At 54.7% G+C, this 26,009-nt stretch overlaps 3 protein-coding genes across 5 annotated transcripts in view; 2 read left to right on the top strand and 1 right to left on the bottom strand.

Moving 5' to 3' along the window:
- The window catches only part of STXBP1 (syntaxin binding protein 1), a 69,780-nt gene extending 54,363 nt beyond the window's left edge, over positions 1-15,417 (top strand). Inside the window, exons 16-20 of one of the 3 annotated variants that reach the window (XM_059925674.1) lie at positions 708-809; positions 2,821-2,906; positions 6,197-6,351; positions 12,480-12,569; positions 13,438-15,417. In XM_059925674.1, coding sequence (XP_059781657.1) covers positions 708-809; positions 2,821-2,906; positions 6,197-6,351; positions 12,480-12,569; positions 13,438-13,520 — 516 coding nt within the window. In that variant the 3' untranslated portion in view covers positions 13,521-15,417. Of the gene's footprint in view, positions 1-707; positions 810-2,820; positions 2,907-6,196; positions 6,352-7,957; positions 8,084-12,479; positions 12,570-13,437 lie in introns of all 3 variants that reach the window. The other 2 variants (XM_059925675.1, XM_059925676.1) reach the window with 2 other exon arrangements.
- Positions 15,418-18,025: 2,608 nt separating this feature from the next.
- CFAP157 (cilia and flagella associated protein 157) lies at positions 18,026-24,222 on the top strand. Its single transcript, XM_059926579.1, has 9 exons — positions 18,026-18,198; positions 20,161-20,432; positions 21,097-21,250; positions 21,668-21,935; positions 22,291-22,421; positions 22,649-22,799; positions 23,167-23,333; positions 23,499-23,685; positions 23,991-24,222. Exons 1-9 carry the CDS (start codon positions 18,026-18,028, stop codon positions 24,060-24,062), a joined length of 1,575 nt encoding a protein of 524 aa, XP_059782562.1. The 3' UTR covers positions 24,063-24,222.
- PTRH1 (peptidyl-tRNA hydrolase 1 homolog) lies at positions 21,228-25,808 on the bottom strand. The gene is given in 6 exon segments (XM_059926580.1): positions 21,228-24,355; positions 24,357-24,437; positions 24,505-24,571; positions 24,721-24,819; positions 25,074-25,303; positions 25,664-25,808. Coding segments are annotated over 6 exon segments (672 nt in total). The 5' UTR covers positions 25,760-25,808; the 3' UTR covers positions 21,228-24,256.
- Positions 25,809-26,009: the final 201 nt, after the last annotated feature.

Here is a 26,009-nt window from a genome sequence, read left to right on the forward strand (position 1 = left end):
ATCTTCTGTGAGGTTGTGAACACAACGATTAGTGTCACGCCGCCTTGCCACCTTTCGGTCTGCTTCTCTGACAATGACTCAGGACCCAGTGGGGTCAGGTGTGGGGGGCCCGACCAGCAATGAACTCTGGAAGAGGCCGGGCGGGGGGCTCCAGGACTCTTCAGAGCCCCCCGCCAGGAACCTTGCTTGTAGGAACCCCACTTCCTGCAGGGAGTCAGCTCACGCCTCAGTGCTGGTAAAGCAGGGTTGTAGGTGGGCTCCTTCTGGAATCTTAGAGTCAAAAGCTTTGTTCCGGAGCCACCAGACCAGAGACCTGTGACTGGGGGCCATCTGGCGTTTTCAGGCCCTTGTTCACAAAGGGACCAAATGAGAACAGAGATGATTCATTCAGTGCATCCCGTGCTGTTGAAGCAAAATCAAAGGATAAGTCACACCAAAGCAGTATTTTCTCCTATAGTTGACAACAAACTAATTTTTTTAACTCCCTGCGTTTGTAAGAAATGGCACTTATCCGTTTGACCCACGTTTGCCATTTTTCCTGGCTTTGAAGAACCACGTTTGCTCCAGGTTCTTGGGCTGGAGCCCATGGGGCATAGTCCGGGCTTTTGCAGGAAAAGCTCCCTACTTCTTAGTCTTTGCCAGGGCTGACTCCCAGAAGGGAGCCCAGGCGCTGACTCAGAGCCTCGTATCCGTGTGTTTGCCTTCAGTCCACGCTGCGTCGCAGGAGCAAACCGGAGCGGAAGGAGCGCATCAGCGAGCAGACCTACCAGCTCTCACGATGGACCCCGATCATCAAAGACATCATGGAGGTCAGCGCGGGCCGAGACGAGGGTACAAGGGCAGCCGGGCCCGGGGCTCTGCACCTGAGGCCCGGAGGCTTCAGCCTCACCTGCCGTCGGGTGGGGGTGACACCCGGGGACTTGCACCCAGGCCTTGGAGGGTTTGTGCAGAGCAGCCCCAGGAGGCTGTCAGGTGTGGATCCTCAGATCCACACGATTGAGCCCCGCAGTAGAGACCCCTCAATGGTACTGCAGCCGAAGGAACCAAACGCATCACAGCACCTGAAGTTCCTATGAGTAAGGCGTGCCACGCCAAGGACGCAGCAGGGTGGCAGGGCCTCTGGAAATAGACCCCAGCCCATCCTCCTCCTCTCCTGCTGCGCCCCTCCTTCAGCCCTCACGTCAGCCACAGACCCTGCCGATCATGTGTCTGCTCAACCCTCTCCCTTGCCTGGAGTTCTCACCCTCCTTTCCACCTCCTGAACCCTGCCTTCCTGCCATGTCCCATACACTGGCCCACCTGTCTGCCCACCCAGCACCGCGGAGGCCTCCCTGGGCTCCCGCAGCGTGTGTCAGGGTGCTCTTTACATGTGTGTGCTGCTCGCCATGTTGGCTCTTCATTTTAGACCTTGGTCCTGTGTCCTCACCTGACGTGTCCTCTGGCACCGAGCCTTGCGCATAGTAGGTGTTTCGTATCTGTGAAAGTCAGGTAGCCCAGCGGTGCCCCTTCCTCCCCTTCTTGTAGCTCGAGGTCGAGGAAACCCTGTGTAGAATCCTGATGCACCCTGGGAGCTTTGGGGTGGGAATTGGAGATGGTCTTTCCAGTTCCTGCCCTTGACAGGTGGACAGGACTGGGGTCCAGAGAATGAAAGGTCTTGGCCAGGATCCCTTTGTTAATTCATAGCAGTCCATGTGTTCCTACTGAATTGTATCTTAAAATAAATATATTTTAAGTATATATAGTGAGTCAGCTTCCTATTTTTAAAACCCACAAACCAAAAAGATGGGTGAACATGAGACATCTTGAAACCAATTACGTTTCTTTGCTTGGCAGGGTGGATCAACCGCTCTGTCTCATTCCCTCCTTTGTTCTCTGCTCCCTTTTCCTTCCCCACCCCCAACCCCAGTCCCCCAAAGAGACATGTGTGGGCTTCACACGATAGCTGTTAGGAGTGTAGACTTCTCGGCAGCAGGGGGTGGGTAGCTGGATCCACCCACCAGATAATTAGGCCCTTGGGTAACCGAGGCTGTAAGGCCTCAGCTTGCCTGAGAGACTACCCATGCCTAGTGTCTTCAAGACGGATGACAAGGGTCAGGAGTTTATTGGACAGGATGTGACATTTATAACCTCACATGGAACATAAAAGGGTGGAAGAGAAGCAAGAAAAATTAATGCAGGGTTTTTTTTTTAAGTTTATTTATTTATTGTTTTTGGCTTCATTGGGTCTTTGTTGCTGCGTGTGGGCTTTCTCTAGTTGTGGCGAGCAGGGGCTACTCTTCATTGCGGTGTGCGGGCTTCTCATTGCGGTGGCTTCTCTTGTTGTGGAGCACGGGCTCTAGGTGTGCGGGCTTCAGTAGTCGTGGCACATGGGCTCAGTAGTTGTGGCTCGTGGGCTCAGTAGTTGTGGCTCGTGGGCCCTAGAGCACAGGCTCAGCAGTTGTGGCACACAGGCTTAGCTGCTCCGCGGCATGTGGGATCTTCCTGGACCAGGGCTCGAACCCATGTCCCCTGCATTGGCAGGCAGATTCTTAACCACTGCGCCACCAGGGAAGCCCAATGCAGGTTTTTTAAAAAAACTTCTCTTCAAGAGCAGACCTACAAACTTATCTCATTGTATCCGCTGGTTACGAAGCATCTGGTCCGCCCGCTCTGAGCACAGCATGAGGCGCCCGGTAGCGGGCAGCGGGCAGGGGAGCTCTGGTTGTTGCAAAGCTGGACATGGTTCTGGCTGAGTGACTTGTTCTTCGAATTGTCTTACCTTGATTGCGTCAGCCCTTTGCAAAGAGATGGCCCGTCGATAGCTGTGTCTCTTCTTTCCAGGACACCATTGAAGACAGACTTGACACCAAGCACTACCCGTACATCTCCACCCGCTCCTCTGCCTCCTTCAGCACCACCGCGGTCAGGTGAGTGCAAGTCCCTGAGCAAGCGAGCAGGGAGCAAGCGGCACCGTGTCTGGTTGGACGGCAGCCGCACGGCAGTCCTGCTGTCACGCTGCACAACCCTCAAGAACCCTCCCACTGCTTCTCGTCACAGCCAGGGTGCAGGCCAAGTCCTTGCAGCGGCCCATGAGGCCCTTCAGCCCCTGGCTTCCCGTTCCTCCCTCACTCCCTACTCCTCCCCCACTTCAGCCACACCAGCCTCCTTGCTCTACCCCGAACACACCAGGCTTACTTCTGCCTCAGGACCTTTGCACTTGCTTTTCCCTCCGCCTGAAATGATCTGTCCCCAGATATCTCTGCATGGCTCGCCTCTTTTCTCCTCCAGGTCTTTAATAAATTGTTAACCTTCTCCCATCTTCCCTAACCACCCTGTTTAAAATTACAGTATACCAGTCTTCCTAGCAGCATTATTCCTAATGGCTCAAAAGTGGAGATGACCTAAATGTCTATCAGCTGATGAATGGATAAAAAAAATATGGTACATTCATACAATGGAATATTGTTCAGCCAAAGATAGGAATGAAATACTGATCCATGCTGTAACATGGACAAACCTTGAAAATATTATACTAAGTGAATAGAAGCCAATCACTAAAGCCCACATACACTATGATTCCATTTATATGAAATGTCTAGAACGGGCTAGTCTCAAGACAGAAAGTAGATTGGTGGTTGCTCGGAACTGGGGATGGGAGTAAGGGTTGGGGAATGGGGAGCGACTGCTAATAGGTACAGAATTTCTTTTTGGGGTTGATGAAAATGGTCTAAAATTGATTGTGGTGACGGCTCACAATTCTGTGACTATACTGAACACCACTGAATTATACAGTTTAAATGAGTGAACTGTATGATACATGAATTATTTCTCAATAAAGTATTACAGAAAATAGTGAAAAAATTACAGCACCCCAACTTCCTGTCTCCCTTCCCTGCTTTTTCTCCATAGATTATACCACCGCTTAGTGTGCTGTTAATATTTACCTTGTTTACTGCCAGTCTCCCCCGACTAGAATGTCAGCCTCATGAGGGCAGGGATTCGTGTCTGTTTTATCCTCAGTGCCTAGAACAGAGCCTGGCATGTAGTAGGCACTTGGTGTATTCTGTCTTCACTTTTCATTCATTAGTTAATTTTAGTAATTAATTAAGAAAGGGATGAATACATCAACTGCATAGAGCCACATTTCTCAGATTCATCCTTGATGGAAACATAGATGATGGAAATGTGGATGCCTTGGGTCTGTTGGGTTTCTGCCACGTACCTGGTGATGTTCAGACATTTCTCAGCTTGGAGATGTGAGCAGACAGCAATCCATGCTTCCATCTCTGGGTTCTCCAGCCCTCTGTGTTTTCTTGGCTGCCCATGAGGCCTTGTGCATGTTTTTGAAAGCTCTTCCTCTTGTTCACCACCTTGCCATGTTCATCCAGAAGCTTTTCCTGCTGTGCTCTGCAGGCCACATCTTCACAGCCAGTCCCTGGGACTCTCAACACTAGGAACACATTTTGCCTCCAGAATCTCTTCTCTGCCTCCCTCTTGTGTGTGGCGCAGGCTCCCAGGGTAACACTTTTCAATACATGTGCCTCTACTCGTACTTTGCCTGCCCGTCTTCTCTCTCCACCGTGCCCCCCTTCTGTCGTCACTCTCAGGCCTGCATGATGCCAGTGGAGGCCAAATGTTTATTGCCAGCGTTGGAGTGAAATACAAAATCCCACACAGTGCCACAGCCAGGCTGGCTGACAATGGCAGACAAACAAATGATTGCACAGGCAAAAAAAAGTGACTCTGAGGTCCTCTGGGCTGGCCTTCGCGATGTGGAAAGTGGCTTTAATGCTGTCCTAAGTCAGGAAGAAGGGTAAAGATTCCACTGTTCAGAGAAGCCTTGCTCTCCTCGTTCTGTTTCAAATTTATCCTAATTTAATTGAAAATTTAGATGACACGGACAAATGCATTTTACAAATTACAAAAATTGACAATTAAAAAATAGAAACTCAGTGACCCCTATTAACTTTTTAGTTATTTTTAAAACTTCCACAAAAGAAATCCCAACCCAATGGATGCAATGGTGAATTCTTCTGGTATTTTATGAAGAAACCACTCAACGTTAACACATTTGCAGATGATAGAAAGAGAGAAGAAACTTTCCCACTTATTTTATGAGGAGTACATGATCCTAAAAGCAAATCTGAAAATGGCATTAAATAAAACTTCCCTCAAGCACAGAGAGGCAAATGTTATAAATAAAATATTAGCAAACTAAACCCAGTGGCACATACAAGGACCAATGCATCTTGCTGAAGGGTTTGTTTGATGAATGCAAGGCTGATTTAACACTTTAAAATCCTCAACGTAATTCTCCACACAAGAAAAAACGTATATGATCTTCTTAAGAGATGGCCCCTCATTTTGTTTTGATTTTTGTTTTGTTTTCCCCATTTTCTTAGCCTGGAAGCAACCAATTTCTCATTGTTTCCGAGGACAAGGTGAAGGCCCATTGAGGGAAGCCGGGGCCGGGAGTAGGCGGGGGCACCTGGGGAACTGTCCTGCCACTGAGATGCCTGTCGTTCAGGAGGCAGCTCGGTGTCACCTCCTCCAGGAAGCCTTCCCCAGTGATGCCCGGTCGGCACTAGAAGGCCCTCCCCCGTGTTTGTTCCCACGGCACTGAGCTCCTCTCCTTGGGGCGCAATGCAGACCGCCATCCTCCTGCCACCCACCTCGCCCCCACCCGCCCCAGTTAAGCCTGAGCTCTTGGTTGGCAAGAGCCACATCTCACTCAGGTCAGCTCCTCGGTGCTGGGGTGGCCCCCGCCCAGGGAGGCGCCTGGTGCACATCTGTCCAGTGAATCAGTGTGCCGGCTACAGACAGGCCTCGGACTCTGTGGTCACTGCTCCCTCCAGCAGAGTGTCCCAGACAAGCCCAGAACTGTACAACTGGGGGGAGACACCGGGACCGACATCATGCGGGTGAAGCGCTGAACGTCCAGCTTTAAAGCTGACCTGAACTCGTCTGTTGCCTGCATGATGGGGTCACAGCACAGGCGCTCATAGTGATTCTTCTCCCGGCAGCCAAAGCGCTTGATAATTTGCACTGCAGTTCAGTTCAGCCAACACTCGCTAAGCGTCTGCTCTGTTTCGGTCACTGGTGTACAGAACAAGTGTGTAACACGTCATGGAGGTATGAAGTATAAATGCTGTGAATGCAGATAAACATGATTAATATCTTTCTCTCTCCCTCTCCCTCCCCCTCTCTCCTGCCCCAGCGCCCGCTATGGGCACTGGCATAAGAATAAGGCCCCAGGGGAGTACCGCAGTGGTCCTCGCCTCATCATCTTCATCCTGGGGGGCGTGAGCCTGAATGAGATGCGTTGTGCTTACGAGGTGACCCAAGCCAATGGAAAGTGGGAAGTGCTCATAGGTGAGTGGGGTATGTTTTCTAGAGGGAAGGGGCCGCTTCACTGCACTTGGACTCCATTCCATGCTTTGGTGTTTCATTCTGTCTTCGGTTCTCTGTTGCCCCTGAAAAACTTAAGTCTCTAGACACGTTTGTGGACGGCAGACGCTGACAAGCGAAGGGTTCCTTCCTCATGTCTGCACTGTGTCTCTTGACGAGTGGCAGCCCCATGTGGTGGGAAGAGCCTGGTCACAGGCTCCAACAGACCCAGGCTGATATTCCTGCTCTGCCACTGCCACGTGGGTCACCTCGAAAGTGCCTCCCCTCTCCACGCTGTTATTTCCTTACCCACGAAAATGGGGTTAAGAGCACCCACTTACAGCCTGAACTAGGCCTGATGCTGGCCTAGTAGGGTAGGGTGGTGTCAGTTTCCTGGCCTCCAGCCTCACATCCAGAAGACACACAGTGAACGGAAGGTAAATGATTACCGGCTCCTTTACCTGTCAGCTGGAGATGCACAGACGAGGAGGGAGAGCAGATACTGCCTGAAACATATTGGCCTGACTTCTGGGTTCTGCTGAGGGTTCCCCCAGCCAGTTCCTACTACTTCAGGGTCTGTCATACCCCTTCTGGTTATTTCCTGCTGGTTTTCCAGAAGAAAGGAAGTAACTTATAAGAGCTGACTTAAGGCAGCAGGAGAAGATTTTTCTCCTTTTTCATGTCTACAGGAGCTTCTCCAATTTCTCGGCTGGAAGAGGAAGAGTGAGCTGAGAAAAATCTTGCTTTCTCCAGATGCCTTCCTTTTGTCCCATCTTGCCCTTAACAAAATGGAGTTGGGCCTGCCCAGAGTACCTCTTAACATTGATTGGCAAGAGGTGATCAGCACCTACTGCCCTGGCTGGGCCCTGCCCTTGCCCTGATCTCAATAAGATGTGTCAGTTTTATACCTCCACTTTGGGGGGACCAAGGCGCAGTGCCCCCCAAGCTTTCAGAGTGAGCAGGTTCTGCAGACCAGTCCATATGGCCGTTCCTGGGTGTATCAAGATGGAGCTGGCACTGTCTTCACAACCCGCCTTCCAGATACCACCATTCACTGGGGAGCTCGCACACCCCCCTCTCCTCTCCCTGAAGCCTCCCCTGTCTGGTCACCATTTCTCCCTGTGTTCTTTCCTTTTTGGTTACATAGGACCCCGTGCCAGAGCTCTCGGTGTTCCCTGCTTGCGTACATGTTGCATGAGCGTGTTGGCTAACTCTCTGCTCAAACACAGCTTTCCCGGGCAGAAGCCGTCACAGCCAGGCTTCGCTGTAACCCCCTCTTCCACGCTGGCCCGACCTGAGGTTCCCTGTTGGGAGGCGGAGACCCGGGGAGACAGGGTCGCCCCTGCACATCGGTGGAGAGGCCTGGTGCAGACCGCTGACGCCCGCTGTGTGGCCCCGCCCGCTCTGTGCATGCTGGGTGTCCTCGCGGCCCATGTGCGCATGCGCCGCGTGTGCACGGCGTGTGCTCCGCGCGTGCGTGTGCGTCTCGCTCTCTCGCACCTCATTGGCTGCATAAAACATAGGCCTAAGTTGGCATGTTCCGGTAACGTACCTTTGTTCAAGCAGTCAGCCGGCCTCTGTTCTCCCGCAGGTTCTACTCATATTCTCACTCCCACCAAATTTCTCATGGACCTGAGACACCCCGACTTCCGGGAGTCCTCTAGGGTATCTTTTGAGGATCAGGCTCCAACAATGGAGTGAGAGCCAAAGAAACAAAGTAAAAGCAGCTTATTACAGAAAAGAAACTCTTCCACTCTGAAGGGTTTTCTTTGATTTATTCCGTCACTCTTTTTCTTTATTTTTCCCTTTTCCGTTTATTATTTATTTGATTTTCTTTTAACGAGAAAATGCTTGCAGTTCTTAACACCGATTGAAAATGTGTCCGATGCTGCCCTCACCAACCCTACCCTGAGCCCCACTGGGCTCCAGCTTGCCAGCTCGCTCATACCTCGGGTTACCTGTCGCTCAGTCAGACAGCTGCAGCCCTGTAGGCTTTAGACCAGAAGCGATCACAACTGCTGTGTACAGTCCTCCAGGGGGAGCTGGACGTGCAGGGATGCCACAGGCACGGTGCCGCAGCCTGCTGGCCCCGGGGTGAATTTGTGGCCACAGGCAGAGAACACCAGGCAGCCTCCGGCTTGTGATGTGGTGTGGGAACTTGAGAGGGAGACCAGCAGGTGTTCAGGGACAGTCCTGTCCAAGGCAGAACTCCAGTGGAGATGCCAGTGGGCACACGATCATGAGGAATGCTTGGCAGAGGGTGTCAGGGTAGACTCCCAGTCAGTGGTAGTTAGATGTGTCAATACCTTTTTCCCAGGACGGACATTTATCCTGAGGAACAATTTCTAAGGGGTGATGGGGTCATAAGCCACCTCGTACATGGTGAACTCCAGCCACTGGTGGAAAGAGCTCATGTCTCCTGTTCCTCTGGGGAAAAACAGCACTTAACAGTCATTTGCTCTTTCAGTAATTGCTTTTGTTTTAATTCTCCTTTGGATCCTTTCGAGAGTTGAGAATCATATCCCTCTCTCCCATTGGAGTCTCCTGGTCAGATTGAGAGCCTTTGGATAGAAATCTGTTCTCCACGCTATGTGCTGTTTTTAAAGAGCGTCTTCTCTCCCACCATGCTCGTGCCTTTATGTCAGTTACCCGGGAACCCGTTGTCAGTTTGGCAGATTACCCAGGTTTTATCCTTGTCCTCATTCCTTCCTCTCTCTTTCCACCCTTCTTTTGTGCTGGAAATCTCCCCTGACCTGTTCAGATGGCAGACTGACCCTGAAGACCTCACTGCACCATTAGTCATTCTTTAGTTTCATTACACATTCTGTGATGAGGCCACGTCTTGTGTACCTGACTTCGTCTACTCTGTTGAGGATGCACCCTAGAAATGTCCCCACCCCCACCCGGGGCTGAAACGTGGCCCGGTGAGTTACAGAGCGTGAGTCACCCGTGAGTGAGCCGCGGACAGGCATGGACTCTAGCCTCAGCTTGGCCACAAGCACCTGTGTGACTGGGGGAGGTCATTCCCACTGGGTCACAGTACACAGAACACAGGGAGGCTGGATGGCAGGGCCCGAGGTGGCTCGGGCTCTGACCGTCTGTAATGCAGTCGTTCAGTTGTTGGCTTAAACCAGGCAGCCCTGTGCACTCTGGCACACTCTCTGGCGACCTTTGGGGGAATGGACATCAGAACCCTGGCTGGGTGACATCAGAAGTGTGCTTGTTTTTTTAAAGAGAATAAGCTCCATCCACGAAAGGCTTGCTCTAAAGGTCTGCACCGGAGGCTGTGCTGTTTAGCTCCTCTTTCTTCGCCTGAGCCGGAGATAGCTGCCCCAGGGCAGTAGGGAGATGAGAAGAAGCAAGTGGTTGTGAGCCAGGACATCGGGGCTGGCTGTGGCCCTGGGCTACCTGCCATCCTGCCCAGGCTGCCTTCACCCTAGAAAGCGAGGCCAGTGGGTGGTCAATAAAAGCAACTAAAAAAACAGCCATTGTTCAGCAGCACCTTGGTAGGTTGGTAATCAGAGACATCTGGTTCTTGTGCAGATGGCAGGTAGGTGGACGGCATTTGCTGCAAGGTGTATTTCGAGGCTTCTCAAAGGACAAATGAGCAATGACAGACCACTTGCAGAGTCAGAAAGAATCACAAACCCAGATCCCAGGGGCTCCTGCTAGGATTCATTCTGGGATTCCCTGCTTTGGAAGATGCCTCTTCTTTGCACACTGCTTCCTCTGTTTTATGTTCAATCAGCAGAGAGGTCTCAGCTGCCATCAGAGCAGAGCGAGCACGAACAGACTCTGGCTGTTTGTTCCTGGCTTCTGAAATGCTTTGTTGAACAGTGTTGGATTTTAGAGAGTTCAGTTAAGGAAAAGTGAGGTACAGAGCCCTCATACCAGGGAGGTCAGAAAGCAGCTGAGCCTTCCGACTTGCCCACGTCTGTTGCGATTGTCCAGGTGACCAAAGCCGAGGACAGTGCAGGGCGTTAGAGAGGCTGAGTGGTCTCCTCCCCCATGTTGGTGTTTGCAGGAACTTAGCTTTTAAGGGATGGGTTTCCCCTGCTTAGCAGTGAACGAGCCTCTGCGGCGGGCCCTGTGCGGGTGCCGGTGCTGTGCTCCGTCCTCCTGGCCCCTCTCTGTCCTGGAGCCGAGGCTGGCTCCCCAGGGCTGGGCTGAAGGGAGTGGGCATGGATAACTGAAGTGCACAGATGCCACCAAGCCTTGGCTCAGTCCCCACTAATCAATCCATCATTCCTCTCAATTGTCTAAGAAATGAAATCTTTTGATTAGATCTTCACCTCGGTGCTCTAGGTGGTTTGTGTTAAAAGTACCGACCATTAGGGAAGGTCCAGGAGGCCTCAGGAGCTGATGAAAGGGGGCCGAAAGGCTGGCTTAGACCTATTATAGAGCACTTACACGGGAGAGTGTATTTGTTTTATTATGTTGAGTACTTTGCTTTATTCTAGATCAGGGTCAGATAAGTTTCATTTTTCAGTGGGACTCAGATTTGAATCTGAACGCAGAGCCGATCCAATGCCCAGCTGCTTTTTCAGCGTTCCCTTACACATCCCCTCCTGGGGCAGGAAGCCACAGGGCCCCCAGAATTGAGAGCAGTGGCATGGCTTCTGGGCCTGGCTGTGCCACCAACATGCCTCACCACCCTGGGCGTCTTGGATGTGGGTGGGCAAGACCACTGTCTTCCACATCTGGCAGATCATCAGACTCACCTGGGCTGCTCTTAAATATACAATTTAAACCTATCGTTCACCGGTACTGCCCTCAGTAGTCTGAGTCAGCAGGACTGTTTCAGCCAAATCCAGGAACAGCTAGACCAGCTGATCTGTCAGAACTCCTGTGGTTTTCAGGTGCCGTCCGTGAAGAAAGAAGGATTTTGTCCTGGCAGAGGTCACTGTGTCTGGCCCCCAGCTTTGAGAGTCTTTGGATGACTTTGTTTTGGAGACCACCGTTCACGTTTCAGTGTTGCAGTTATGTAGAACAAGAGGGACCCTCAGAGCAGTAGAACCCACTTGCTGTTCTAGAGGGCCGACATGGTCAGCCACCTGTGGGTTCAAGTGAGAACATTGGCAATGTTTGTGGTGGTGAAAAGCTTGACCGGGGTATTAAAGCGATACAGTTGATTGCGTGGCAAGAATTGGCCCTCAGGTGATTCGGATTAACACCAGCTGGTCTGCATCCTTTAAAGAGACCAGGTATTGATAGTTAGGGCCCAGGAATGTAACTGTTGCCTGATACTGTTGGTGCTGGAAGTTTTCTGCCTTCAGTCAAAGATTGGGAACACCAGATGGTCAGCAATCAGATAATATCTGGAAGTTCTGAAGCGTGGATTCCTTCACCTCTTTCTGGCCTCCCTCCAAGTCCTGAATCTGCACATAAGCAAGGGTAGGGGACACCTTGGAATAGGCATCTGCTCAGAGGCCTTTTGGCTGCGAGGGAGGACGTTAGGGACAGTTTCTCTGGCATGTGCATTGCCTTAACCTAGGTAGCCCCCAAGCTAATCCCCTTCATGGAGTTCCCAGCAGCTGTCTTTCAGGTATAGACACTCAAACTGCTGCATCGAGTTGAGATTTGGAAGGCTTTCATTCTGCCAGTGGTTCTGGTCAGAACTTGGTAACGTTTATCCCCGTTTCCTCATTTGTGGAGCAGCCTTTGACCTTTAGGACTAGTAGGAAGATTGATAAGGTCACAGAAGTGAGTGTCTTCGGGGGAGAGGGGGACACACTGCTGAAACCGGTGTCACACTTGCCAGAGGAGCCTCGGGTCTGCAGAATGAGTCAGCTTTGGGCGCAGGGGCTGGCGCAGGCTGCACTCTCAGGGCATCGCGCTCCGCACCTCGGGGAAGTAGCTGGGGACTGCTTCCTCACTCAGCAGGCCCTGGGGGGGCTGGGGCTTGAGCTGCAGAGAACGGGACGTTGAGAAGGCTCTCACACCAGAGAGGGCTTCACCAGTGTTCTCCTGGCCTGGACTGACCAGGAAGGCTCCAGGCTGCAGTGCCAGCAGTCACAGGTCAGCTGAGCAAGTAGCGGTCAAAGGCACAGGGACCCTGGTATTTGGAATCACTCCCAACAAGCCAGCCAAAGCTTTCTTTTGCCTGCCCTCAGGGTGGAAATCTGGCATCCCGTGGTTTCTGGTCCCCTCCTCATGTGAAGGCCCACTCACTTGGCCGCATCTCCAGGGAGGCACATTTTCAAGTACGGGTCTCTTTTGTTCAGTTCTCCTCTCGCACCGGGATCTCTTTGTTTGAAGCCTACTGCTGCATGCGTGCAGGCCTCACGCTCACACGCCAGTCACTCCTGTTCTGTTTAAGTCCATGTCCAAACCACACGATCCATGCATCTTTTTTTACTGCACTTATGAGATCTCTCTCTCTCTCCTTATGAAAAAGGACTTCATTTTTTTTTTCCTTTTTTCTTTTTTCTTTTTGCAGTAGAAGTATATCTAATTCCATTAGCTTAAATTTTTGCAAGCATTTCTAACCTCTTACAATGCGCGGTCTCTGCAAGGTAAGGCCTCAGGTACCCCGGCCCTTCCCCCTTCACACCTGAGGTCCCTCCCACCACGCGGTCCCAGCCAGCGGGCTCCCGGAAGGCAGTGGCTTCCCCCAGGCGCTCCGCCCGTCCAATTCTTCCTCCCTACCTGAACCACTCTTACCACACACAGTCCCCCCTGCTAACCCCTGCCCCATTCCCAGCCTCTTCCCCGGCCATGTGGTTTGGAACTTCTCTCCCTGGTTTCACCTTGAGTTCAGGAGAGAATTAGAAGTGCAGCTGCCCTGTTCCCTGGCAGACGGCAGCGCTGAGCACTGATGGAGAGGCGGGCTCCTTCCTTGGTACAGCCCGGGACCCTGCCCAAGCCAGAGGGTGTGTTCTGTGTATCCACAGCCCTCACGTGTCTCCCAGGCCTACTGTGACAAGGCCCCAAACCCCAGTCCCCAACCCCTCCCTGCGTGGGGTGGGGGAGGGGGAACGGCTACAGCTCTGGGGATAGAACAGGGCAGGAAAGGGGAAAGTGTTCGAAACCGGAGCTGGCAAGCTCACGGTCTTTTCTGCCTTCCTCCAGGATCCACGCACATTCTCACCCCACAGAAACTGCTGGACACGCTGAAGAAACTGAATAAAACAGATGAAGAAATAAGCAGTTAAAAAATAAGCCACGCCTCCAAAAAACGAACCCTCTCCCCAAAGTGCTCGCAGCCCTGACCACCGCTGACCGCCTCGGTTCCTTTGCTGACCCCCTTCTCCCTCCATCGCCTGCCCCAGCTCTGCACGCCCGGCCGGCACTGTCGCCAGCTGCGTTCTCGTGTTTGGTGATGCCCTCTTCTCGTTTGAAACAAAATAATGCATTGTGTTTTTTAAAAAAAAGAGTACCTTCTAGATGTATCCTGGAGGAGACGTTCGGTGTGCGGGACGTGCTGCTGGAGGGTTTCTGAACTGTGTAGGATGATGAATGGACACCTCCTCCCCATCAGTCATGATCTTAGGACCTTGTACATAACCCAGCGTGACATGTGCACATTGCTTGCGTATGGGAAGGTAGATGTTTGGGTGTTTTTAAAAACCCGTTTGGGATCGTTCCTGTTCTTATTGGGAATCACTGAGATGTCCGTTCTTGGAGTATTTTAAACTGAGTATTAATCTGTTATCTTCACTCCAGTTCCTACCCCTCAGTGCCAGCTCTCATCCAGATAAGCTTGGAAGTGAAGCTCAGGTGACATCTCGAGAGGTTTGAGCTGGAGTCGACCTCTGCTCTCCCCAGGGGGGCTCATTCCCCCCCTCCCCCGTGCTGGAGGTAGGGGCTGGGGGCGTCCACAGGAAGTCAGGCTGGGTGCCTGTCATGGCTCGCTCCCTGGCCGCTGCCGCGGCACTGTGATCCTGTTCTGTGATCTGTCACTGTCCCCAGACGAGTGGGGAGCAAACTCCCACCGGGGACCTGGGTCCCTTGGAGAAGCAGTTAGACCTGGTCCTTCAGACCAGACCCCATCTTTCCCCAGGCATCACCGCCGACAGAGCTGCTCTTTCTCAGCAGGGTCAGCCTGGGTAGAGCTCACGGGACAGGAGCGAACCAGAGCAGAGCGAGTTCCGCAGGCTCCTGGTCAGAGGTCCCTTTCTGTAGAGCACTGTGTGTGCCCCTGACACTCCAAACCACCTGAAGAGTGGCCCGGTGGATTTATCCAGACCCTGATCCCACTCAGGTTATCCTCCGTTTAAGATACTTCCTAATACTTTATTTTGTGTAGTGTGGGGTCATATGTCGTTGTGCTTGTAAGAGAAAACAATCATTTTATTCTCTGTATAAAAACGTAGCTGTATAAAACTTAGCTCTAATGCAGAAATCGAAGAAGCAAATGCAGGAAGGATGTCTCGTCGCCCTCAGGACTCAGCAGCTCGTTCTCCGGAAGGGAGCGCACTATTTGTTCTGCTGCTGTTGTGAACTATAATGACAGTGGAAGTCACAAAAATGTCCCGCGCCCACCCCCACCCACCCCCTTAACCCCTGCAAACCGTGTGTGTATATTACTGTCTTGTGGCATCGTCATTGCAAATGTGGTGTGTGCTAGTTCTCCGCGGCCCTCACTTCCCTTTCAGAATATACTCCTCATCCGCCCCATTAGATGCATCGTGGCATTCTCTTCTCAAGGCTTTGAAATCTCCCCTTTGCACTCAGATTAGTTTTCAGGTCTGTCTCCCTTCCCCCCCTTACAAGATCTTATTTCCTTAGGACAGACTGTAGGGACCTGCCTTGGTTTGTTTCTTCTTGTTACTGCTTGTTTTGTCCCCTGCCCTTGACCAAACGATCGATGCTCATGCTTCAGGACCTTGTTTGTCCGACATGTTGGTTTTCCTTTCTCTGTTATTTATATAAAAATAATTTATCAAAAGGATATTTTAAAAAAAAAAAAGCTAGTCTGTCTTGAAACTTGTTCACCTTGAAATTATCAGAATCTCAGTGTTTGAAAGTATTGAAGCACAAACATGTATCCTCTCTGTACTGTTCTGTACTAAAGCACTTGAGTCTAATAAATAAATAAATCAGCGCCCATTCACGGTGTCCAGGGTACTCGCGGCCTGGTTTTACTTTGGGGAGCGGAAGGAGAAAGGCTTTGTCAATGGTCCACTGGGGAGGAGCCCAGCCACCCCTGGCTGTGGCTCGGAGCCTTCTGGATCCATTCACTGTTACTTGCATTAGGATCTAGAGCTACCTGGCGTCTGGAAATGATCCATGAAGTGTGTACTACACTGCCTGAGACCAGGCAGTTCTTCCATCGTCCTGTGTCTCTGTATGTAGAATGTCTCTCTATCGCAGAGACAGCAGGGCTCTGTCTTGGCAGGTGGCGCCCTACTCGAGCATGTGGTGCCGGTGCATTTCGGGCACGTGATGAGGTCATTTTATCTGTGTTACTGCTGTCCTCCTCCATTCCTGCTGCCACACCATCTAGCCTTCCGATGAGCTTATTTCCAGATCTGAAAAGCTTATCCTGCTGGTCATGAAGCCTGTTGGTGACCTGGAGAGACTGTGATGAGTTTGGTCCCAGTGGGGAGGGGACCCTTAAGTTAGTGTTGTGGTCATACTGGAAACCTGCTAGAATACTGGGCGCAGGGGTGTGGGGTTCTTTGTAGGAACTTCCGTTTCTACCCTTTTGTCCCCAGTCACCCTCTCATTCAAATTCTGATCTCCCTCATACTGTTAAGAAATCCAACAAGTCAGGGCCAGTTGGTGGAAGGTGCATCTCCACAACCAGGCTATTGTCTGGTGAGACTTGCCTTAAGGGGGTACAAAGCTGACGCCTTCTGTGGGCTCCAGGCAGCCTGAGGGGCTGCTGGTCATGCTGCCCCACTGGGCTGGGCACCCAGAGCTACCTCCTGAGATGTGCTTCAGGTAAAAGAAGGAAGAAACCTGAGAGGCGTGACGAGGAAGGGCACTGGGGTGGCACCATGGAGAAGCTTTGCCTGGGCTGGGCTCCTCTGGGGCCCCTCATGCCATGCTCAGGTCGGGGAAGGGCGGTGTCCAGCCGGAGTTGGGGGCATTGCTTTGGGCTAGAGGGGCAGCCCCCCTGCTGGCCCCAGGTCTCGGGCGCTGGGCCAGGTCAGTCTCTCTCTGGGGCTTCGGTGTCGCCCCGTCTGCAGTCCCAGGACTCGCTGCACTGTTGTGAGTCTGTGGAAAGGCTGAAGCCCGTGCACAAGTGTGGCGGCCCTCCCAGGGCTGCCCCAGCCTGCAGGGAACAGATATTCTGGGAAAGACGGACCACCACAGGCTGGGGGTACTGGGATGCTGGAAATCCCAGAGGCTGCTCAACACAGAGCAGGCTGGAGCCTCACCCACCTGCTCCGCGGATGGCAACGTCAGCTGCCGCTTACTAAGTGCCTACTGCATCCCTGGGCCAGATCCCTGCACCATGGACTTCACATACAAGGTCACTTTCAGTCCACAACATGGTCTCCCTATTTTACAGCTCAGTGAGGTCAGGCCACTGGCCCAAGATGTAAGATGTCTCTTCCATGGGATGTGAGAAACTGTACCCAAACTGGAGCCTGCTTTAACCAACCGCCGCTGCAACCTGCCTCATTGCCAAACACCCACCTCCGCGTCTCCCTGCACCCACCCCGAGGATCCCACTGTTTACAAGATCCGGCTGCTCAAACCAACCCCAGTTGCTGAAGTAACACTGAGCTGCCGCTTGTCCAGCCGTCAGACTTTTAGGGAAGGGCAGCAGCCATCTCTTGCTAAGTGCTGAGCCTTTGCCGAGCCCTGGGACAACAGGGATAGATAGGACCCGGCCACTGTCCCGGGGAGTGCCTCGGCTCACAAGCGCTGGGTGGACACAGCAGGCATGCAGGCGTGGCTGGCTGGAGATGAGGGCCAGGAGAAGGAGCATGAAGGGGCCAGAGCCTGGTTGGGGCACACGGCTGCCAGCTAGGGCATCTGCCAACCAGTCACCGACTGCCCTCCTGACCCAGGATGCTGCCACCCCAGACCAAAGCTACAGAATGGGCTTCAGTTTGCCGGGGTCAGCATGGGGCAGATGGAGCACTTCCCCTGAGCTTTGCGGAAAATTGAACCAGCCTCTGGACTGGGACATCTTGGGACCCCAGCATGGGAGCCTCTGATAGAAAACATCCATTCCTTACCATACTGCCTCTCCACCCGGCTTTGGGTGAACCGAGAGAATGATTTTGCTGTGTAGCTGCATCACCAAAGAATGAACAAGCTGGGCTCAGAGGGAGGGGCTTCTTGACCCGGGAGTGGGGTGGGGGTGGGGGGGAGCTCTGTAGAAGTCCCTCCCATTCCCAATGGGCACAAAGGGGCAGGGTGGTGATTTCTAGGGCTCTGACTCACTCTAATATTCCCATGTCACTTATTTCCACTTGAGGGAAGGAAGGGTCTCCCGAGAGCCCAAAAGAACGTCCTGTGAGCCTGGCGTCCTGATCTCTGAGATGCCATGACCTGGGACACCCAGGCCTAGGGCCCCTGTGACGCCGTTGGCCTCGGAGCAGGAGGCTGGTCTCTGAAGCCCAGCCTCGCCAGGAAGAAGGAAGGTCCCTTTAAGCCCTGCCTCACATCCTCAGCTTGTTGCTATGTATGGGAACAACTTCCTTAGCAACCACCTGGCCTCTTAAAGGGGCCCTGGAGTAGTGGTTGCCACCCAGCCATGGCTCCCAGAAAGAAGGCAGGCAAGGGGCCCAAGGAACCCGAGGTCAAGAAGAAGAAAGGTGGGAAGAAGGATCCCAGCCCGGCCAACAAGCCCATGGAAACGCCCATAAGCGAGGAGATCCGGGAGTTCTACCACATCCAGATCCGCGACCTGGAGGACAGGCTGGCCCGGTGGGTGGGCGGGTAGGGTGGTTCTGCTGGGTCAGCGCTGGCCGCTGTGTGGGCTCAGCCAGGGGGTCCTAGACCTATGTTCTGGACTCCCATGGGATGTCCAGACCCCACCCTACCCCAGCCTCAGTTTCCTCCTAGGTAACACTTTGAGGCAAAATGTATGTCCCCGCTCCATCTCAGCCCCCAGAGTTCCGGGGTCTCAGGGCGAGCCCACCCCAGGCAAGCACCACTCCCTCGTGCCTCACCGCTGCCCAGTGGGACCATGCATTTTATAAGACGGCAGAGTTCAATCAGTGGGATGAATTGGAAATGGCAGCCCCCTGGCAGGTGGGTGACCACGTGTCCCTCCTTCTGCCTGCCCCCTCCCCCCAGCCTGCACCGTGATTCCCTGATCTGTGGGCCCCACCGGCTTCCCCAGCTGCTGAGCCCACTCGCCCATGCTGGGCCTCAGTTTCCCCGAATGTAAATGAGGAGGGTTGTGAGACATGGGTGGTGGTATGTGGAGAGGGGATTCTCTAACTCTTCTGAGACACGTTCACTTGCCCACTTTTCTTATTTTTACACTGGTTTCCTCTCAGTTAGGATGCACTAGCCCAGTCTCAGGGTGACACTTAAAAGACACACCCCTTTGGTGACAAGTAGGCAGAGGGTCTTCCCCAGGTGATGTTGCAGATACTCACAGCTAACGTTGAGACCTTCCTGTGCTGGCGCTCACCGCGTCCTTAAAATGGTCCCACGAGAGAGGCCCTCATGTCATCCCCATTATAGAGGTGGGGAGACTGAGGCTCAGGGAGAGGAAGGCACCCCGAAGAAGAGGCTCCAGAATGCGAACCCTGGCCCTTGACTTTGCCACGCCAGGCTGCCTCCTTGCTCCACAGATCAGGTCATTCAGCTTTGTACCTTGCACTGCCCTGTGTGCAGTAGCCATACAAAAGATGTTGGTTGTGGGAATTCCCTGGCAGTCCAGTGGTTAGGACTCTGCACTTTCACTGCCGAGGGTGCGTGTTCAATCCCTGGTCAGGGAACTAAGATCCTGCAAGCCGCGCAGCGTGGCTTAAAAAAAAAAAAAGATGCTGGTTGAGTCAATTGTGAAGTAAAACATCCTTCCAAATAACTTCTATCAATTATTCCATTGGAAACCAGAAAATTGTTTATGTGATACTCTTAAAAATTCACAAGCTTCCCTCAAGCTGAGACACCAGATGGAATGTATTTGGGAGATGTTTATTAGGTACTTATTATTTGCCAAGCTCCTCTGCCAGGCCACCAAAATACAGAGATGGAGGAGGTCAGGTCTTGACTTCCCAGTGCAACAAGGGTCAACCTACAGGAGGGCACCAAAGAAAGGGCCACAAATGCTGCTAAGGGCCAAGAAGACTCCACTGAGGCGGCAACACAGGGGTTCACTCAGTGGAGGAGGGTAAGGAAGATCACAGGTGCAAAGGCTTGGGATCGCAAAGTCCTGAAGTATTAAGGAGGGCGCAGAGCCAGCAGCAAGCATTATGGTTGAGAGCCTCGGCTTCGGGGTCAGACTGACTTGGGTTCAAGTTCTGGTTTTGCCCTTTACTAACTCAGAGATGCTTCATCCCTCTGTGCCTCAGATTCTTCACCTGTGAAATGGGTATAATCATCATAGTACCTACTTCCTTACAGGTTTTTGTGGATTCAACAAATACACAGAGTACCTACTGTGTACCAGGCACTCTCCTCGGTGTTGGGGACACAGCTGTGAATGTAACAGACAGAGGTTCCGCCCTCACGGACCTTACATTCTAGTGATGTAATGAACGTAAAGTGCCGAGCACAGGCATTGGCTTGGTCGCAAGCATTGATCAGGGGGCACAGTGGGACATGAGGCTGGAACCTCAAATGCCCTGATATGGGAGGGTCCAGGGAGCAGCCTAGCTGCATGGAGGGCTGGCTTGTCCAGCTCCCTGGACCTCTGCCCCGCACCTGCCTCAGGTACCAGCAGAAGTGGGATGAGCTGGCTGTGCAGGAGAAGCTGTTTCGCCAGGAGTTTGAGCAGCTGGCCAACAACAAGAAGGAGATCGTGGCCTTCCTCAAGCACACGCTCAACCAGCGGGTGGATGAGATCACCGACCTCAACGAGCAGCTCCAAAGCCTGCAGCTGGCCAAGGAGATGGAGAAGGACGCCTTCGAGGCACAGCTAGCCCAGGTGCGCCACGAGTTCCAGGAGACCAAGGACCAGCTCACCACTGAGAACATCATCCTTGGTGAGGGGCACTGGCCAGCGAGCCTGGGGGCACACGCCACGGGGGTGGGGAATCCAAGGCTCTGTTTATTTGGTCTCAAACCCTAGCTCTCCCATGGACTATCTTTGTGACCTTGGGCTAGCACTTCTCTCTGACCCTGTTTTCTCACCTGGGAAATGGGGATAATACGTCTACCTTGAGGAACAACAGCTACGTGCTGCTTCCCACATGTATCCTCCATGGTAATTGTCCAAGCAATCCTGAGGCAGGAAATCCCTTCACCACTGGCCACTTTGTAGGTGAGGAAGCACTTCAAGGGGGAGTGTCTTGCCCAAGGTCACCCAGCTGGCAAGGGTGGTTATGAGTTTCAATGACAGCATGAGCGCCTGATCCAGAGAAGGTGTTCAAATTCAGTGACTGTTGTCACTGTCACTTTCATGAGAGGGGAGTAGAGAAGAGTGTCAAGGGAGGCTCCTTGAAGCCCAGGCTTTGTAAGACTAGTGGAGGAGAAGAAGAGCATTCCAGACGAAGCCATAAAGGTGGGCAGGACCGTGCAGGGCATGTGTGGGGACAGGGGACTGGCCCTACTGGATCGGGACGTTTAGGGGCATCATCGCTCAAGATCCCCGGGACCCTGCCCTCCCGAGGCGGCCCCTCACCAGGCCTGTGCCCTGCGGCGGGGCAGGGGGGAAGCTGGCAGCCCTGGAGGAGTTCCGGCTGCAGAAAGAGGAGCTCATGGAGAAGTTCATGTTGCTGGAGGACCAGCTGCGGAAGCAGGAGAACGAATACAAGGACTACGTGCATAACCTGGAGAAGAAGTCGGTGCTGGACAAGGACAGGTGGGCAGGCCGGTGCCAAGCACAGCCCGGTCCTCAGACCTTTGACAGCCTCGGCTCCTAACTGGGGGGACTGCACTAACTCCTAGACGCCCTGACCCGCTGCTCCTCGCAATCCTGGCTGATTTACGGTGGAGGGGAAAAAAGGTTCCCAGTTCTCACGCCGGTGCTGAAGAATCCCTGGACTTCCTTTTGCCACCTTCTGTGACTTAACTTATATTTATTTAATAATGAATAATATTTACATGGATAAAGTTCAAAATGGTACAAAGGGTCTACAGTAAAAAGCCTCCCGCCTGTGGCCCTATCCCCTCCTGGGGGAGAGAATGTAGAGATCTAGGTGCTCTGGGGACCCCCGCGTAGGCAGGAGGTGCCTGTACCCACTCTGTCCGACCCCCTCACTCCCACCCCTCCTGTTAGATTGAAGAAGGAGATCATCCAGCGCGTGAACATGGTGGCCACTGAGTTCCGCAAGGTGGCCATGAGCCAGATGTGGGACACGACCAAGCGGGCCATCATGGAGAACAACACCGTGACCCTGCAGCTGGCCAAGATATCCCGGCAAGGCATGCAGCTGCTGCAGGAGAACGAGCAGCTCAGGGGCAACCAGGACAACCTGTGCAAACAGCTGGAGCTGCTGGAGAACTCCCAGAAGGTCATGGCCAGGCACAGCAGAGGCCACAAGAAGGTGTGCCCTCCAGGCCCTCATCATGGGGTGTTTGGCACGGAGAACAGGAAGGAACCCTAGGGGCCCTGTCCTCCGGGCAAATACAGCCCCTCACGGGTGGACCCCAGGGGCCAAATCTCGAGGGAGGTAGCTGTGAGGCGATGGGGCCCTTCTTGTGCGGGCTCTGGCCCCATCTCTGGTTTGTATTTGGTTTAAAGCCCCCGTAACTGGTTGAAGTCAAACCCAACCCTGGGGACCCAGCTGCTATCTAGAGAGGGTGCCGGGCTCCCAGGGCCTCGGCTGGCCTCTCCGGGGGAGCGGGGCTGGCTGAGGGCCTGTGGTGGGCCCAGGGCATGGCCACCTGCCCACACTGCAGATCATCCTCATGCTGACGGAGAAGTGCCGCGAGCAGCAGCAGGGCAGGGCAGAGGCCAAGCAGCTGCGCCTCCTGCTGAGCCAGCTGGAGCAGAGCCTCATGCAGCTGCAGAAGGACCACCAAGCACTGAGGTGCGGCCCGCAGAAGGGCAAGCGGCGGGAGCAGGTGGGAACCCCTCCCTTTGTGGCCACGTGACACGGGCCAGCGACTCCCCCTCTCTAGAGGGGCCCTGAGGCTTCATCTGTCAAACAGGCTGAGGCCCGGGGCTGGCCGAGGGCCCCTGTGGGCTGGAGAGAAAAGGCAGGGCCCCTCACCCTAGAAAGGGGAGGAGGCTGACTTGTCCTGGTCCCGGGCCCAGGAGCCAGAGAGAACAGCTGAACCTGCAGCTGGAGCGTCAGCAGGCCGAGGGGCAGCGGCTACAGCAGGAGCTGGCCGAAGAGCAGAAGGTTCGGGCGAGCCTGGAGACAGCCCTGGCCCAGGCCACCTCCTTCCTACAGGACATTGTGCAGGTGAACTGGAAGTGGGTGAAAGTGGGGGACGGGGGATGGAGCCAAGGACAGAAACTGCTCGGAGATAACCGGGCCATTGGAGGTGGCCAGGCCAGGCGCCCCACCTGCTCCCTGTGAGATTCCTGGCAAGTCTGTCCTTTTCTGATTCTGCACTTCAAAGACCCCTTCGAGGTCTCAAAGGAGCTGGATGGAGTCCTCTGAGGCCCTGGAAGGCCTCGGGTCTCAGTCTTCCCATTTGGAGAATGGGTATCCCACCACAGCCAGGGAACACTGAGAAAACAGGCACTGGGGTTGGAGTTTCCCAGAGGTGGGTGCTGGGGCCATGAAGGGCCTGACCTTGTGGGCCCGCCTGCACCCCTACCGGCAGATGCAGCCCGACGAGGAGGACGGTGACTTCGATGTAGTGTTCCAGCTGCAGCGCAACGAGATGCTGAAGCACCTGCTGGTCATGCTCAGCTCGGCCATGGCCCTGAGCCGCCAGATGGCTGTGTACCCCCACCGGGAGAGCCAGTCCTGCGGCCCACCAAAGGAGCGGTGAGCGAGTGACCCTGTGTGACCTCAGAGGAAGGAGCTACGGGACTAGTCCAAGGGCTGTCCTCAGCTGAGCCTGGGCCCGAAACCTGGCTCCCAAAAGCCTGTCTGAATCTCAGCTTCCTCATCTATGAAGTGGAGGTGATGACACCAGCCCTCTCCCCATAGGCGGTGCAGCACCCAGCCTCTCAAGACAGGGCCTCTGCTGCAGCAGCTGTCCAGCGTCACACCCTACCAGCTAGGGGGCCTGGGCCTGGTGCCTCGACGGATCCACATCCCACCCAACCCTGAGGACCTCAGGCTGCTCTCACATACCACCCGTGTGGGAAACTTATGGGCACACAGCAGCCCTGAGGTGAGGGTGCCAGGGGCCCTGGGGACAGCAGGATGGCAGCCAGCCCTGGGTGCAGATCATGGCTCTGCCACGCTGCAGCTGTGTGGCCCTGGGGAGGTGGCTGGACCTCTCTAAGCCTCCATTTCCTCATCTGTAAAATGGGCTGAAGAAAGGTGTGGCAAGCCCTCAGTGGGCTAAGACATGCCCACACATCCCCTGGGAGGGGGGCTTGCTAGGCCCTGTGGCCCCCTCCTCTGCCGGCAGGGGAGAGGTGGGAACCCCCCGAGCAGGCCTCAGCTTCCAAGCTGGCATCTTTGTTCTTACAGATCCATACCTCTGGTTCTCCAAAAAGGTTCAAAAAGTTTAGTCTTCCTGAAGTTTCCCTACTTTCTAAGTAGGACACAGAAGACCAACCTCCTATCCCAAAAATGGACTGTTCCGGCCACAGTCCCCGCTTCCGTCCACAGGCAGCCTGGGGCAGCCCAGAGAAGAGTTATATAAAAAACAGATACCACAGGTTGGCGTGGCACCTCTGTGGACGTGGCTGGGTGTGTGGGCACGACAGTCAGGCAAGGAGCCAAGTCCACTGGCGTCAGGGCCCTGACGAAGGCCTCTGGCTTCGCTCACGTTTGTGGTCCAGGAGCAGGTCGGTGGCGCTCAGCAATGGAGGCAGCAGCTCCTGCTCAGCAGGGGGAGAAGTGGCCCAGCACGTAGCCCTGCACTGTGTCTGGGTGTGTCGGGCGCCCGATGCCCACCTGCAGCCGTGGCATTGCCTGTGGGCGAGCCAGAGGGGCCCAGGGAGCTTTGGTGAGGAGTGTCGGGGGCCCTGCGCCGGCCCACCCGACCCAGTGCAGGACTCATGTTAGAGTTGAGGCAGCTAATACAGGAACAGACTCCATTGTGGCCCCTTCAAGGGATACGAGAGGAGCAGTTAGTGCTGTCTTGGGTCAGCACCCTTCACCCCATCCCCTGCCAAGACTGGGGTCAGCAACCCTACCCCACTCCAGCTGGGAGGCCAGCTTCCCTATCCCCACCCTGACCAGCTCAGGGCCTCACCTGGCACTTCCTCCCAACTTCAGAGCCAGTTTCCCCAGCGGCTTGTGGAGCTCATCGTGCACCAGGCAGACCTCCTCAGCGTCAGTGCAAACAGCTCCGCTTGCACAGGGAAACGGTGGCCCTGGTTACCGCTGACCTGCCCAGGGGGTTTGTCCCGACTCAAGGCTCCCATGAGGAGGGGCCGCAATTAACCCCACTTCATGTATAAAGAAACTGAGGCTCTCACAATCACCCAAGGCCAGGCAGCAATTGGAGCTCAACAGGCACCTGGAGCTCCAGGTGAACTGATCTGCCGCAGCCCAGAATCCCCTCGCTGGCCCCTGCGCCCTCCCGGGCGGCCCACCCCTGGGGACCTCAACTCACTGGCCCGGGCCACGCTGCGCCCGTTGACGTTCATGAGCCGCCGTGGCCGGAGAAGGACCAGCTGCGCATCCCCGAGTGAGGCCAGGGCGAGGTCGGCGGCACAGCGCCGGTCGCGCGCCCAGCTCTCCGCCACACCTAGCCGCCGCGCCAGCTGCCCCAGCACCGCCATGCCCACGCTGTGCCGCGTGCCGGGCAGTCCAGGGTTCCCCAGGCCGGCCACCTGCGGGCGACACCGGGGAAACCGAGGCCCGACAACTCTCCCCATCCGCCTTCTCACAGCGCCCTCCGGGACCCAAAGCAGGGGAAGGTAAACGGAAAACTGGGCCAGAGTGGGTTAGGGGTACGAAGAGGAGCCCAAGAAACCCCGGAGACTTCAGAAGGCCGAGTGGAAACGGGCGCCCCCGGGGTGGGCGGGCAGGGCACCCCAGTGCAGGAGCGGAATTCCTGGAAGTTTGGAGCCCATCGGATGGAGCATCGGACCCATTTCTGATACTAAAACTACGACAAGGAACTGGGGGGGGGGGGGGCTTTGCCCAGGAGACACTGGCTACCCTACGCTGCCGTCCCTCACTCTATTCACCAGCCACCGCTTCCCCGGGGGCCGGGGTTCCAAAACGCACCGGCTCACGGCCAGACTCAACCACAGCCCTGCGCGCCAGAGGCCAAACGGCCCCATGCTGCCCCAAAAAATGGCCCAGACCCCGCCCCCTGACGTCAGCCAGCCCTCGGCCAATTGCGGCCGCCACCTATCCAGGGGCGGCCATTAGCGTCCAATCCGGGGGCGGGCCATGCGGCCGCCATGTTTCTGAGGGGCGGAAGTGGAGGGGCGGAAGTGGCGGGGCGGGGCGCCCCCGCGAGTTGCCCGTGGCCGCGTCACCGTGTCCGAGGGGTTTGTCGTGGGGCTCGCGGAGCCCTTGCTTGACCTC

The sequence above is a fragment of the Balaenoptera ricei genome, chromosome 6 (assembly GCF_028023285.1).
Source record: "Balaenoptera ricei isolate mBalRic1 chromosome 6, mBalRic1.hap2, whole genome shotgun sequence".
Classification (NCBI taxonomy): domain Eukaryota; kingdom Metazoa; phylum Chordata; class Mammalia; order Artiodactyla; family Balaenopteridae; genus Balaenoptera; species Balaenoptera ricei.